A 15,793-nucleotide genomic window follows, 5' to 3' on the forward strand; every position below is an offset into this window, starting at 1 on the left:
GCACGATTGGTCCGCGTCTTGGGGACGGGACTGCGGCGTCTTCTTATTGGAGGATGGGATCCAGTTTCTCTAGCCAGACCCTCCCGGGACCTACAGGGGGCGGGGCTTGTTGCTGCGCAGCATGGAAATAATTGGTGAAGAGAACTGTCAGTCTCAGCTGCGGCCCCAATTTGGGGAGGAAGGGTGGACAGAGGGGAAAACGATCGTGGAGGACGTGTGGTTGCTACAAAAAGTGTTCAGGATTTTGCAATCGGACTTAGCCGTTGGGGGTGGGGGTGGGTGGGTAAAAGGAGGAGGAGCAGCAGATGTCAAGAACCCGCCCAAGATTCAGACACCCGCCTTTCAATTTAGCCTCTGGTATGGGCGCGGCCAGGAGAGTTTTACATATTTTATGAACCATAGAGAGGGCTGGATGACCGGGAAGCCTAGAGAGAACAAAGGCCGCTCCTGGCCGATTTCCGTTTCCGCTGAGGCATTGGCGGTTGGTGTGCATCATGGCAACCGTGGTAAGTGTTGGGTGCTTGTGGAGACCTGAGAAAAATCCTCCTTGTGGAGTCTGAGGAGGCGGTCTGCTGGAAGAGTGCTAAGGAAGATGCTCGGTTTTGGGGGAGGACTCATGAGTCTGAGGGAGGATGCTGAGGAGGATCCTGGGTCTGAGCAAGAGATATAGAGGAGGATGCCTGTGTGCATGAAGGAAGAGGGCTGAGGAAGTCGCCTGGGTCTCAAGGAGGCTTGAGAGGGCACGTGGGACTAAGGGAAACATTGGGAAGAATGTAGCAAGGGCTCAGGAAGGAGTGCTGGTGTGTGCACCTTTCTGTGTGAGCTAGGAGGTCTGGAGCCTAAAGGCCTGGGTCTGAGGGAGGACTGTGTGAGGCCCGGTCTAGGGGAGGCGGGCCGGTGAGGATGCCTGGACTTAATGGAAGAGGGCTGACCTGGGTCTGAAAGGAGAGCCTGGTGTCTTGACCTCTGCGGAAGGAGAAAGCTAATCGTCGTGGCCTTAGAATATGATGGAGAAGACAACTATGTCTAAGAACTAGGTCGTGTCAGGCGGTGGTGGCGCACGCCTCCAATCCCAGCACTTGGGAGGCAGGGGCTGGCGGATCTCTATAAGTTCCAGAATAGCCATGACTGTGCAGAGAAATCCGGTCTTGAAAAACAAGAACAAAAAAGAAGCCTAGGTCTACCAGGAGGCGTTGTGGAACACACCTTTAGATCAAGTACTTGGGAGGCAGAGGCACGCAGATCTCTGGGTTCGAGGCCAGTCTGGTCATCTACAGGGCAAGTCTTTTGGATATCCAGAAATACATAGAGAAACCCTCTATGTATCTATCCAAAAAAAAGGATACTAAGTGTGATGGAAGAATCATGTGGATACTCAGATTTGTTTTTTACACACACAGAGACATACACACACACACACAGACACACACGGGTTATACTGTTTAGCTCTGGCTGCCCTCGAACTCACAGAGATCCGCCTGCCTCTGCCTCCCAAGTGTTGGAATTAAAGGTGTGCGCCTCCACCGCCTGGCAGGATGCTCAGATGTCTATGTGAATGAATAAGTAAACAGGAGCCTGGACTGGCAGGACCTTGATTCATCCCTCATCATGTTACAGAAACTTCATCTTCCTCCTGGTAGCGTCGGTGGCCAGTTGCACAGTCCTCTGTCTCAGTCCTGAGCTTTGGAGAGACTAGCAACTGTGAGCCTGTGCTGTGTGCTGGAGAGCATGTAAATAGCATGTCCAGAGGGACGAGAACACAGTGCGGGTTCAGAGCTTGGCGCCTTGTCCAGAGACTGTGTGCATTTCCTGGAACCTCATACAGGGCACATGTCTGTGAACACATAATTACTTATATGTTAAAACAAGAGTAAACCCCAGCAAGTGAGACCAAACATACCGGGCCTAGCATCCGTTCCCTAGACAGGTGAAGAAATACTGTGACCTTCTGGTGGCCTTAATTCTGGTGTTGAGCCCAGTCAAGTTGTAGGAAGGGCAGTGGAGAGCCTGTTGCTGTTAACCATGGTGAGGAGGAGGAGGAAGAAGATGGGGAGAAAAGAGCCACACTTGAAGGTCTGTCCTCTGGCTCAAGAGGTGGGCCGGGCTGGCGATGTGTGTCTTTTGTTTTCGTTTTGTTTGTTCTTCGTTCTCATATGGCACGGATGTAAGACTTCAGCTGTGTTTAGCCTCAGGTCAGAGCTCCCAAAGCATTTCCTGGTAGTCACTTCAAATTTTTTAAGTAATTTTTAAATATATTTTAAGTTTATTACTATATTTTGTTATATGTAGGAATTTGTACATGCACCGTGTAATTTCAGTGCCTAAAGAAGGCCAGAAAAGGGCATTATATCTCCTGGAACTAGAATTATGGATGTGAGCCAAACCTGGGTCCTTTGCAAGAGCAGCAAGTTCTCTTAACCACTGAGCCATCTCTGCAGCCCCTGTTTTTACATAGTTTTCCTGTGTATATGTCTGTGTACCATATGCGTGCCTGGTGCCCACAAAGGACACAGGAGGATTGGAGCTACAGATGGTTGTGGGCTGCCATGTGGTTGCTGGGATTGAACCTACCTGGATCCTGTAGAAGAGCAACCATGTTCCCAAGAGAAAAACAAAACAAAACACCACTCTTAAGCCCTGAGCCGACTCTCCAGCCCATAAATTATATTTTCATTTATTTTGTGTGTGTATATATTTGTCTGAGTGACAGCTTGCCAGGGCTCATGTACACATCAGAGGATAACCTGTGGGAGTGGGTTCTCTCATTCCACCATGTGGGTCCCAGACGTTGAGTTCAAGTGGTGAGGTCTGGAGATGGGCACTTTCCTAATGGCTTCCTCCTCAGTGCCCCTGCCCAACACACTTCTCCTTGGAGGCCTCATTGTCACCCTGACCCTTGACTCCTGCACTCGCCTGAGCTCCGATCTCTGACCAGTGGCCTCGACAGTTTGAAGGTGCCCTCAGACGGCCAGGAGCCACTTGGATAAAGGGCTTATAGATTGTGGCAACCTCCGAAGCCTCATGACAGAGCCATAGCCTCCACATTCGGGGGATTCTGTGTATAGAATTCTAGTTCCCCCTCCAGGACATAAGGGCATTTCTTCCTGAGTTCCATGTGGGCACCAGAGAGCCAGCACAACCAAATCTGGGTCCCAAGAGTGTTGCCAGCATGAGCCTAGTAGCCATTATTTATATATTTTTGGATTTTCAAGACAGGGTTTCTCTGTGCAGCCCTTACTATTCTAGAACTAGCTCTTGTAGACCAGGCTGGCCTCAAACTCACAGAGGTCTGCCTGCCTCTGCCTCCTGATTGCTGGGATTAAAGGCGTGCGCCACTACCGCTTGGCCCAAGGAAAGAGTTTCTTAATTAAGATTCCTTTTCCCTAATAACTCTAGCTTGTGTCAAATTGACATCAAACTAAAACTGACCAGCATGACAGGTTTATGGCTCACGGTTGGAGGGGAAACAGTCCCTTGTGACAGTAGGAGCCCGAGGCAGCGGGTCACATTGTGCCCTCAGTCAGGAAGCAGAGAGTGATGAATGCTGGCGTTTTCCCATTCAACTCAGTTCAGAAACAAACATGTTTCCAGACATGTGCAGACATACCCAGAAGTTGGTTTCTATGGTGATTATAAACACCATTGAGATGAAATGTGGCAGGATGGAGCACAGTCCCCCACAGCAGGGAGGAGTTCTGCCACCGACCTCTACTTGCTGGGTCTTGAATTCTAAATGGGTGTTCGTTCATCAGTGGACAAAACTGATCTTGTAGAAGGCAAACTTAGCAGTACTATATGTCAGGAGAGCTGGGTTCCTGGGAGTGTGTCTTTGTTTGGACGGCCTGTGTGTAATAGTTTGGGGTCTCGTGCTCCTGGCGTCCATCCAGCCTCCTACGAAGAGTAAATTGGAGAACTGCACAGCAGGAGCCAGGCTGTGACAGCCATTGAGGACCCTGGCAGGCCTGTCCAGGGAGAGGCATGCTGAGCATCGTGCTTTCTTAGTTCATAAAAATATCACAAGGTGTGCAAGGGCCACTATCTGGATTTCTGTGTAGCTGGGGCTAGCCCCAGGTTTCGAGCATGCCTCCTGACTCGGCCTCTCCCGTTGTGTTGTTACAGACACGCCTCTTTCCGGGCAACCCCACCTTTCCTACAACTCCCTCCCCGAGCCTTTGCTTCTATTTCTGGACCATTGCTTTCTCTTCCTGGAATCGTGTCTTATTTTATGCATGTGACTGTTTTGCCTTCGTGTATGTCTTTGTCTGTGGAGGCCAGAAGAGGGTGTCGTGCCCCCGGAGAGCAGCCAGTGATCCAACATGGAATCGTTATGTGTAGAGCCCACATGCTTAGGACATTCAGTGTTCTTCCTTTTTACGCCTGAATGGTATTCCATAAGTGAATAGACCATAGCCTGCTTGTTCACCTACTGGTCACTGAACACGATGTGTGTGGCTTTTGGGTGTTGTGAACATTGGTGTGCTTGCTGTGTGGGAGCTTCCAAGGGCTCAGACATCCCAGTACATGTTTACTCCTGTCTCTCCTCTGAGAGGGAGTAGTGTTAGCTCCTGCTTCGGGAGCTCAGGAGACCCTGGTAAGTATTTGTTGAATGAGCTCGGTACTCTAATATGTCAGACCGTGAACTGGAGTCCAGGTGTGCCAGAGAGGTGCGAACTGTGCCCTTCAAGGGGCGTGCACCTGCTAGGAACCAGAGCACTGCTCTGCGAGTCTCCTGGGCATCTGCAGTGGGCTGATCACCCTGCCATCGGTGACAGCACAGAGGGGGTCTGCCTGTTAGGGAAGGAACATAACCGAACTCCTGGGGGACCTGGAGGAAGGAGAGGAGACAAAAATGGGGCACGTGGGAATCTTACACATCCATCCTCCTTACCTACAGGCAGCCACCACCAAAGTCCCTGAGATCCGGGATGTGACGAGAATCGAGCGAATTGGTAAGTGCGCAGGGACAGGACAGGGGAGACTGCAGCTGAGTGTTCAGACAGACAGACAGACAGGCGGGCAGAGAAGGATGTGGTAGGTCCTGCTGCCATATACCTGGTGCCTCCATGGTTTCTGGAGTATCTGAACCGTGTTCCCTGCATCCAAGTGCCTGTGGTTGTCCAATGCTTCCTGAGGGTGTACAACGTGCTTCGTGTCTGGTGAGAACCCTCAACAGATGACCGTGAGATTCATTGATGCACATGCTGGAAGTCCCCTGTGACCCCAGAAGGTTCAAAGTCTGTCATCCTATCTTTTATAATTTGAAAAATGGCAGGGGAGGGAGAGAGAGAGAGAGAAAGAGAGAGAGAGAGAGAGAGAGAGAATCATGCAACAGGGCTCATGTGGAGGGGAAGCAGGGAGACTGGCCTCTGGAGACAGGAGCAACGGAGAGAGGAAGAGAGAGTGTGTGTGGTGGGGGGAGGTGGGCAGGAAGGACCTTTTATGAGGGGATGTATTGCATGTGCTGTAGTGACTTAGCAGATGGCATCATCAGGCCACCACCACCCCCACTGAGCCACAGCTCGCCACCTTCAGCGAGCCGGGGTGCCGAAGCTGGTGGGTGTCTTCCAGGAGTCCCTGCTGGCCTGCTGTTCAGTAGTCACCCCCCCCCCCACCAAAGACAGTAGAGGACTGTGGGTTCCAAGTGCAGACTCATGGTGGACTCTATGAGCCCAGCACCCAGGCTACTGTCTCCGCGCCTCAGCTTCCTGACCTGCAAATTGGGGCTAACAGTTGCCCTTTGTGAATGTCAGACTTACTGAGATGAGAGACTGTGGGTGGTGTGGTAGCTGAGGCAGAGGAACATGGGTTCCAAGGCAACCTGGGCAACTTGGTGAGACCCTGTCTCTAAAACTTAAAAGAGAGTGTTTTAAGCATGGCACATTGATACTTCCTCGTTTAAAGGGCTGGAGCCTGTTGCAGCTGACCTGGTAGAGACCAGCTACACCAATGACCACCTCTGGATGCTGCCTATCCAGGCTTTTAAATTTTTCTTCTTTGTTTTTTTGAGACAGGATCTTTTATCTTTTCACCTACTCACTGTGTATCCCTGGCTGTCCTAGAACTCACTCTGTAGAGCAGGCTGGCCTCGAACTCACGGAGACCCACCTGCCTCTGCCTCCCGAGTGCTGGGATCACAGATGTGTATTGCCATGTGGCTGATGAGTTCTGCTTTACTGAAATGAAGCAACCCTTATCCCAATGCCTGGGCAGAGCTCAGGGACCCAGACATCCCCAGCGCTCGCTAAATCTCATCCCACAAAAGTGACACAGCCCCCTTGAAGAGTGTGGTAGCATCCGGCGTGCCTGATGGTCCGGCACCTGTGTCCTTTGAGCTTTGTTACAGATCTCCTGTCCTCACCCCTGCCTGGGTGGGGTCAGGGCTTCGGCCCTAACCTATCTGCACTCTCTTCTCATCCCAGTGGTTGGGCTCAGGAATGGTAGCAGCATGCTCTGGCTTGTCAGGGTGATGTGGAATGCCAGCCCTGAGGGCCAAGTACCAGTATCCTCCCACAGTGGTCCTTGCTGTTCGTTCTTGAGCCCATACCTGGGACTTTGGTGGCATCATTAAGTGCTCGGATGCTGCACACTTTACCGTACATGCTCAGGCATCTTCCTGACCTCCTTTGACCGAGGAGGCAACCTGAGCTCTGAGGGAAGCCCTTGACTCAGAGTCCAATAGCGTGGAACCAGCCAATGACTCTTCCCTTCCTCCCACACAGGCGCTCACTCCCACATCAGGGGTCTTGGATTGGATGATGCCTTGGAACCAAGACAGGTAGAGCTTTGGGGCTGGGTATGCGGGCTGCTCCTGCCAAGTTGGGCAGGGCTATTCCTATTTTCAGACCTCTTGATTCTATGCAAAAGCAGTTCAGCCACAGTGGTGCACACCTGCAATCCCAGTGCTGAGAGGCAGAGGCAGAGTTCTGGGAGTTCAAGGTCAGCCTGGTCTGCAGTGGGAGACCCTGCCTCAAAACAAACAAACAAAAAAAAAAACAAGAAAGTCAGTACAGGCAGAATGTGGGCCAGGGTGTGGTGGGAATATACCAGTGGCTTTGGAGGCCATTGGTCACCTTCTATGCCTTTCACCTCCTACCCTCCAGGCTTCCCAGGGCATGGTGGGGCAGCTGGCTGCCCGGCGCGCAGCTGGTGTGGTGCTGGAGATGATCCGAGAAGGGAAGATTGCAGGGCGGGCCGTTCTCATTGCTGGTCAGCCAGGCACCGGGAAGACAGCCATCGCCATGGGTAAGAGGCCAGTGAGTCCCTTCTGTGGAAGTCAGGAACAGGATAACTTCAACAGACACTCCTAGAAGCATTAGGAGGAGGCTCTCTAGGCCACTGAGAAGTTATAGTTAAACGGGGTCCCCTGCCTTCTAGTCTCAACATTTTCTGCTTCCATGTTGGGGTCACCATGTATTCCAAGAAGGCTGTGTAAGCGCCCACCTTCCCCACTGTAGTCCAGTAGGAGCAGCTGCTCTGTAGGGAAGCCGTTTGCATCTGCATTTGTGATTCCATCGCACAGCGCCGCAGAGCAGGCTGGGCCTTTAGAAGTCAACAGTCTTGGCTGGCCAGGAGATGCACCGCCTTTGCCTCCCAAGTGCTGGGATAAAGGTGTGCGCCGCCGTGCATCATTGTTTTGTCGTTTTTAAACTGAATCGTTGCTGTCTTCATAGAGTGGGGGTTCTGGGGTAAGGACAGATGGCCCTCTCTGCAGCAAGCCCATTAGTGACTGAGGACCACAGCTGCCTCTCTTCCTTCAGGGTCCTCCTCAGGCACCTTTCCCTCTGAGGCTCCCTGATCCACCTGTCCCACTCCCACCTCTGCCAAGACTGTAGGGCCAGGGGTGGCTCCGTCCGTTCCGAAATGGCACTACCAAGAGAGGTGGCCGTGTCACCGTGCCTTGCTAGGTGCTGTGTGCTGAGGTGGAAGACTACAGAATGTGGAAACTAAATGGCTGGTAGGGGCAGACACGGAGCAGAGCCGTGGATGGTTTTAAGGATGTCTGTCGGGGAGCGTGAACCACGGAGCCCCGCTGTGTCAGTGACCTGGGGCCAGCAGCCACAGCTGCCTGACTTCTGCTCCCACAGGCATGGCCCAGGCGCTGGGCCCTGACACACCGTTCACAGCCATCGCAGGCAGCGAGATATTTTCTCTGGAGATGAGCAAGACTGAGGCTCTGACTCAAGCCTTCCGCCGTTCCATCGGCGTTCGTATCAAGTGAGTAGCGGATGGATGTCCACTCTGCTTGCCTGAAGCCCTGGTCTGTGAACCAGGGTGTTGGGGGCCAGTCTGACCCAGGCTCTGTTGTCTGTCCTGCCAGGGAGGAGACAGAGATCATTGAAGGCGAGGTGGTGGAGATCCAGATTGACCGGCCAGCCACGGGCACGGTGAGTCTCTGTGGCTTCTTAGTCCCTCGCCTCTTGCTTCAGCCACATTCATGGCCAAGAGAGTGTGTGGGCTGATGAGTTACTGTGGGCACCAAGAACCAGATGCTTCCCTTCCCCCAGAGCTCCTTCATGCTAGGCCCACCCAGGTGACTTACCTCCCCACACTTCCTGCTTCCAGTTGTCACCCAGATGTGTCTGCCTGGCCAAACCCATGTGTCTCAGGCAGCTGCCCTGTGTTTAATTTCATACCTTTAAAGTTGCTAGTGAGGTGACTGAGTGTGAAAGGCCCTTGTTGCTAGGCCTGGCGTGCGCTCCTCCCACAGCCCATGTATGGAAGGAGCCAGCCGCTCACTGACTCTCCCCCGAGCTGCACCTGTGCACACGCGCCCATGTGTGTAAAGAAATGCATGTTTTTAATCTGGAGAATAAATAGTCTAATAGGTTTTCCTTCATCCTCTTTTACAGCCGCTCTGGAATCTCATCTCTCACTAAGGAATGAGTTGAGATTGCAGAGGGCTGAGACATCAAGTCTAGAAGCTTCAGAACTTCTCTGTTGCAGGGGTTGCTAGGGTGGGACCTCCTGCCTGTCCATGTAAGCTCTCCACAGCCACTCTTTTAACACCAACCATTCCAGAGCTTGTGCTTTGGTGGCTGTACACTCAGTGTCGTGCAGCCATCACTGCCTCTACCTAGTTCTAGAATTTTCTATTACCCCATAAAAAAATTATACCTGTATGCCAACAGCCCTGACGTTCCCCTACCCCAGCCATGTGATCTCCTCCCACTTCTGGATATGCAGGTTCTGGCTACTTTGTAATAGGCATGTAGGGCGGTGGGCGAGCTCCTGGTTTCGAAGTTTGTGTTGCTGCTGGGCATGGTAGCACACCTTTCATTCCTGCACTCAGGAGGCAGAGGCAGGGGGTCTCTGTGAGTTCAAGGCCAGCCTGGTCTATACAGTGAGTTCTGGGCTACACAGAGAAGCTGTTTTGATAAGCAAGCAGAAAAACCCACCCGTGTGTTGCTGGATTTTCACGTGATGTTTCAGTTGCTACTGAAATGCCTGGAGAAAGAAGTGCTCCAGCATTGACCCAACCCTTGGCACTTCCACTTCTGTGTCATGGGTGGACCCTCCTCCTTTTCCATTTGCTCTGTGGATGTGAGAGTGAGTGTGTGTGTGTGTGTGTGAGTGAGTGTGTGTCCAAACTGCCCTTGAACCCTCAGATCCACCTGCCTATGCCTCCTGAGTGCTGGGATTAAAGGCGTGCAACATTGTACCAGCCCCGGATGTACTTGTGTATGCATGTTGTGTGTGCACCCTTGTTCATACATGCACAAGACTAGAGGAGGATGCTGGGTGTCCTGCTTTGTCACACTGCTTTATTTCTTAGAAACAAGGTTTCTTTCTGACCTGCAGCTAGGCTGGCAGCCACCAAGTTCCGGTGATCCTTTGTTCACCCCCGGTAGTGGGATCTCAGGCCTTCATGGGGCCATGCCTGGTTTATTATTGTTTTCATTAGCATGGGTGCTGGGATCTAAAGTCAGGTCCCTGTGCTTGCACAGCAGGTATACCCATCTGCTGAGCGTCTCTCCAGCCCAGAGTGGCCCGAGCAGTTCTACAGCTCAGGGTGACTGAGTTTCTGATGGCCCGCCTCTTGAGAGCTAGGATCGTAGGCATCACTGTGCCTGGGTTGTGTGGTGCTGGGGAAGGGTCTCAGGGTTTCGTGCATGATAAGCAAGCCCTCTGCTGAGCCACATTCCCACCCTATTGCCTTCTGAGATAGGATCCCACACCAGGCTGACCTCAGCCTCCTGAGCGCTGGTTGTTGGCATGAACCAGCTCTCCTGATTTGTTTGTGTTTTCTTTGTCTTTTTCTTTTTTAATGTGCAGCCCTCGTTCTATTGGTAATTAAGTTTTAGATTTTATAAATATGGTAAGACTGTTACTATAGGTAAAGCTGTTTCTAAGAAACATCTTTAAGATTTTTGTGTATGTATAGCTGTGAATTTTTTCTTTAATGTCTCAGTGGTTAAGAACATGTACTGCTCTTCCAGAGGACCCAAGTTCAGTTCCTAGCACTCACATTGAATGACTCACAGCCACCTGTAACAACAGTTCTAGAGATCTAATAATACCCTCTTCTGGCTTTTGTGGGTACCTGTACTCATGTGCATTGACCCACACATAGACACACATGTGCTTGTAATTAAAGATAATAAAATGTTAAAATATTTATGTTCAAAACTGGGCAGTGGTGGCGCACGCCTTTAATCTAGCACTTGGGAGGCAGAGACGGGTGGATCTCTGTGAGTTCGAGGCCAGCCTGGTGTATAAGAGCTAGTTCCAGGACAGCCAGGGCTGTTACACAGGGAAATTCTGTCTCAAAAATAAAAACAAAACAAATCAAAATATTATGTTCAGATAAACTCAGCTCCCCATTAGTCCTCCTTTTATTGTGCCTCTTACCTACAGGGGCCAGGAACAGACAGTTAGTTCCTGAGCCAGGCCTGTGTAGTACAAAACGTGCTTATGTACCAAGAAAAATGTGTGAGTTTGTTTGTAGCCCTGGCTGTCCTGGAACTTTCTCTGTAGAACTTTTCTCTGGAGATCCTCCTGCCTCTGCATCCCTAGTGCAGAAATTAAAAGAGTGTATCATCTCCCAGCTGGATTTTTTTTGTTTTTAGTAATGTTTTATAAAATGTTTTTGTTTTGTTTTGTTTTTTAAATTTATTTAGTGTGTAGAGGTCAGACAAACTGTGGGAGTTCTTCTCCCACTCAAGTTCCAAGGTCATTAAGATTGGTTCATGTGCCGTGCCCACCGGACTGCTTTGCTGGCCCAGCTTCCTTTTATTTTATTCTCTCTCTCTCTCTCTCTCCTGTCTTTCTTTCTTTCTCCCCCCCCCCCCCCATTTGTTTGTTTTGGTTTTCAAGACAGGGATTCTCTGTGTAACAGTTGTGGGTGACCTGGATCTTGTTTTATGGATTGGATGGGATGACCCAGGCTCAATTGCCTTTATTTGTTGTTTTTATTTTGTTATCAACAAAACAGTTTTTTTTCTACTGTGGTCAGATGCTCAAGAGGCTGAGGCAGGAGGTCTTGTGAGCCCAGGGGTTCAAGTCTACCCTGTATACTAGAATGAGACTTTGTCTCAGATCATGGGAGTGGGGCTGTGGACAGACGACCTGCCTAGAGCTGATGGATCAGTGTGAGGGCCCAGGGGCGTGACAGGTGCATGCTGGGCCCCCTTTGATTTGGGCATGAAAGAGCCCTATTAGCATTTGGCACTTCTTCCCACTCTTCTGTGGGCTCACAGTGACACACAGCACACACTGGAGAGTACCACTTAAGTCCTGGCGCCCATGTAAATCACCTTCCAAGGCCATCCCCTCCACAGCTTCTTGTGCACGCCAGTTTTGGTCACAAAAGGGTGAGTTGGTCTGAGTGTTTCCTGGTGTGTCCCCTCAGGGATCCAAGGTGGGCAAGCTGACCCTCAAGACCACGGAGATGGAGACCATCTATGACTTGGGCACCAAGATGATCGAGTCTCTGACCAAGGACAAGGTCCAGGCTGGGTGAGCCTTTGCATCCATGAAGGTGGCTGGGGCAGTGAGAGTCCTCTCTTTTATTTTCCAAAACAGCTTCTCTGTAGCCCTGGCTGTCCTGGAACTCACCTTGTAGACCAGGCTAGCCTTGAACTCACAGAGATCCTCCTGTCTCCACCTCCTAAGTGCTGAGATTAGAGGCGCCCCCACCCCTGACCCCCTCCTGAGTACTGGGATCAGAGGCGTCCCTGTCCCTGACCTTCCCCTAGGTGTTGGGATCAGAGGTGCCCCCGCCCCTGACCCTCTGCTGAGTGCTGGGACTCTCACTGTGTCCTGTTGCCCCTGCAGGGATGTGATCACGATAGACAAGGCCACAGGCAAGATTTCCAAGCTGGGCCGCTCTTTTACACGTGCTCGAGATTATGATGCCATGGGCTCCCAGGTACTTGGCTGACCCTGACCTGGCAATGGGATGTTTCTATGTCTTTTGTTACATCGTGGGGGCTGGATGCTACGTTACCTCTGGTGTGCAGCCCCTGGTGCCCATGCTCTTGCTGCCCTCACACTTGCCCTTGGCCCCACAGACCAAGTTTGTGCAGTGTCCGGATGGGGAGCTGCAGAAGCGCAAGGAGGTGGTTCATACCGTGTCCCTCCATGAGATTGACGTCATCAACTCCCGTACTCAGGGCTTCCTGGCCCTCTTCTCAGGTCAGCTGTCCCTCCCCATTAGTCCCCAGCACCGTGACTGCGCCCATCTTCTGGTGTGCCCCCTTCTTTCTCTTTCCTTGGCGCCACCCACCCCCTGGTCTTTGTATCCCTCTCCTGGCGCTGCCCCCTCCTCAGTCTGCCTTCTGTTCTCCTTTTGAGTTTATCCTTCTGTGCATGGCCCTGAGTTCTTCCTTGGGTTCCTGCCTTCTGTCCTTTGTGGGGCATTCCAGGGTCCTGGCCTGGCTCTGTAGCACTACAGCTCCACTCTGGCATTCACTTCCTTTGTCTTTGCCACCTCTGGGCCTCAACCCAGCCCCTAGCTCCACTGATGTCCCCTGTCTCTGGCAGGAGACACAGGGGAGATCAAGTCAGAAGTCCGAGAACAGATCAATGCCAAGGTGGCTGAGTGGAGAGAGGAGGGCAAGGCGGAGATCATCCCTGGCGTGAGTGACTAGGCTGAGGTGGGCGGGTCTGGCCTGGGTACGCAGTCTCCACCCTGTTCTTGATCTGTGTCCCACTGGCTTCCAGGTGCTGTTCATTGACGAGGTCCACATGCTGGATATCGAGAGTTTCTCCTTCCTCAACCGGGCCCTGGAGAGTGACATGGCCCCTGTCCTCATCATGGCCACCAATCGAGGCATTACCCGGTGAGCAGCTTTAGAGCCTTCGGGTGAAGGTGCACTCTGGCCCGGGGGTGGTGGTAGCCTGAGCACCTCCTCACCAAGCTTGCCTTTAGCGTTGTCCCCAGTCCTGGGCAGCTTCAAAATCTGTTCAATTTACAGTTGAGAACTGTTGGCCAAGGCACTCAGAGACACCCCAGGAAGTCACCTGAGCTGAAGACGGGGCATCTGTTAGGCACATCACAAACTGCGGTGGCCCATCAAGTCACTCACCCAGACACTTGGTCACCTGACCCCAACGATACTGTGACGTGCTGGGCATGGGGCCACCCACTCCACCAGTGGACTAGCACTGTGTAGACTGAGACAGGACCCGAGTGTGGAGAACCAAGGAGGGACGGGGCTCAGGGTGCAAGGCTCCCTCTAGTGGTGGCTCATGAGCTTCGCCAAGCACATCACCTTCATGTTTTACCATGGCATCTCCCTTTTTGGTTGTTTTTGAAGTTGTGTGTGTGTAGTCAGGGGGGTATGCAGAGGTGCAGATTCAGCTGTGGGCAGAGTCCAGAGCTATAGACCCTGCAGCTGGCCTTAGAAGCGGTTATGAGCTTCCCAGTGTTGGTACTGGGAACCTCTCTGGGTCTTCTGCAGGAACACTATGTGTTAACCATCTCCTCAATCCCTTTCTCTTTTCTGATGTATTTTTATGTGTGTGTCTCTGTATATGCACGCATGCATGTGGTCCCCACAGATGCCACAAGAGTGCATCATAGCCCTGGAACTGGAGCTAGATGTGGCTGTGAGGAAGGCAGAGGGCAGACAGCTTCGCCTGCTCTGCTCTGCACTTCCGCTTCACAGCTGGCTGGCAAAACCCATCGGCTTTCCCAAGGCCGCTTTAGACCAGGGCACGGGGGAGCCAGTCCTGAGGTCTGCACTGGCTGAGGGAGGGTCCAGTCCCTTTGTCACCTGATGTTCACCTGCAATCCCTAGTCCCTGTGTCAACCTCTCCCCCAGTCTGGAAAGTGCAGGGATGGTAGGTTGGAATCCGGCAGCTGTCCTGAACCACCTCCCAAGGACAGCATTGTCGTTGTGGCTAAGCTGCCTATGACTAGAACGATTTGTTATGGGTCCCATTTCCCACCAAGAATTTCCAGTGCAGCAGGGGACAGGACAGCCACTAGCACTGCTGGGGAGGACTTGCTTATAGGTGATAAAAGCCTGTGCACATATAGTTATTCAGCTCCCCAAGTGGGCTGTGATGGCCAGCATGGCTTTCCAGAACATACATTAACTGTGCTCCCTGACCCCCAGGATCCGAGGCACCAGCTACCAGAGTCCTCACGGCATCCCCATTGACCTGCTAGACCGCCTGCTCATTGTCTCAACGTCCCCCTACAGCGAGAAGGATACCAAGCAGATTTTGCGCATCCGGTGGGCCACCCCGGCCCCTTTATGGGGACACTAAGATTAGATGGGGAGGGATTCGCTCAGGCCCCTGTAACTGGGACACCAGTGTGGCATCCTACCAGTGGGAAGCACCCTGGGGTGGTGCCTCTGTGGTTCTGAGACCTGTGTCACGGGTGCTCTGGGCATGGGTGGGGTGCTCTGGGGATGGGCGGAGCAGATCTGCCATTCTGCCTGGCTGAGGTGTGCCTGCCCATAGCTGTGAGGAGGAAGATGTGGAGATGAGTGAGGATGCCTACACAGTTCTGACCCGCATTGGGCTAGAGACCTCCTTGCGCTACGCCATCCAGCTCATCACAGCAGCCAGCCTGGTGTGCCGGAAAAGAAAGGTAAGCCAGCAGGTTAGCTTGGAGGACTAAAGGATGGCCCTGGGTATCCCATGGGCCATGGCACATGGGTATTCAGTGGGGACTAAGAACCACAGCGATCTTAGAGGAAAAGGCTGTGGGGGAGGTGGGCTCGGACCCATATCCCCACACTGACATGACCCGTCTGTCCAGGGCACAGAAGTGCAGGTGGATGACATCAAACGCGTATACTCCCTCTTCCTGGACGAATCCCGCTCCACACAGTACATGAAGGAATACCAAGATGCCTTCCTCTTCAATGAGCTCAGTGAGTAGCCCACTCGGGCTGCTGCCACTGTGGGGGGGGGGCTACGTGGGAGCACCCTAGACCTCACTCGGGCTGCTGCCACTGTGGGAGGGGCCACGTGGGAGTACCCTAGACCTCACTCGGGCTGCTGCCACTGTGGGAGGGGCCACGTGGGAGCACCCTAGACCCCACTCGGGCTGCTGCCACTGTGGGAGGGGCCACGTGGGAGCACCCTAGACCCCACTCGGGCTGCTGCCACTGTGGGAGGGGCCACGTGGGAGCACCCTAGACCTCACTCGGGCTGCTGCCACTGTGGGAGGGGCCACGTGGGAGCACCCTCGACCTCACTCGTGCTTGGCTCCCCCTCTCCACAGAAGGCGAAACAATGGACACCTCCTGAGCTGACACTCCGCCCCAGCCCTGCCCACCTCGTTTTCTACAGATTCTGGCACTGACTTTGTATAAAATGGTTGGAAACTGGAACC

General features: G+C 52.7%; 1 protein-coding gene across 1 annotated transcript; it reads left to right on the plus strand.

Moving 5' to 3' along the window:
* The first annotated feature begins 272 nt into the window (after nt 1–272).
* Ruvbl2 (RuvB like AAA ATPase 2) lies at nt 273–15,791 on the plus strand. The gene is made up of 15 exons (XM_048442974.3): nt 273–506; nt 4,895–4,949; nt 6,720–6,775; nt 7,101–7,242; nt 8,085–8,214; nt 8,318–8,384; nt 11,849–11,955; nt 12,274–12,367; nt 12,510–12,633; nt 12,982–13,076; nt 13,162–13,280; nt 14,562–14,681; nt 14,914–15,043; nt 15,215–15,329; nt 15,683–15,791. The coding sequence occupies exons 1-15, from the start codon at nt 495–497 to the stop codon at nt 15,706–15,708; spliced, it is 1,392 nt and encodes a 463-aa protein (XP_048298931.1). The 5' UTR covers nt 273–494; the 3' UTR covers nt 15,709–15,791.
* Nucleotides 15,792–15,793: the final 2 nt, after the last annotated feature.

The sequence above is a fragment of the Myodes glareolus genome, chromosome 24 (assembly GCF_982192425.1).
Source record: "Myodes glareolus chromosome 24, mMyoGla1.1, whole genome shotgun sequence".
In the NCBI taxonomy this organism is placed as follows: Eukaryota; Metazoa; Chordata; class Mammalia; order Rodentia; family Cricetidae; genus Myodes; species Myodes glareolus.

Bases quoted from the DNA above. Each gene is read 5' to 3' on its own strand.
- Ruvbl2 (XM_048442974.3), top strand. The intron at 12,368-12,509 runs GTACTTGGCTGA...TTGGCCCCACAG, and splicing joins ATGATGCCATGGGCTCCCAG to ACCAAGTTTGTGCAGTGTCC. The intron at 14,682-14,913 runs GTGGGCCACCCC...GCCTGCCCATAG, and splicing joins AAGCAGATTTTGCGCATCCG to CTGTGAGGAGGAAGATGTGG.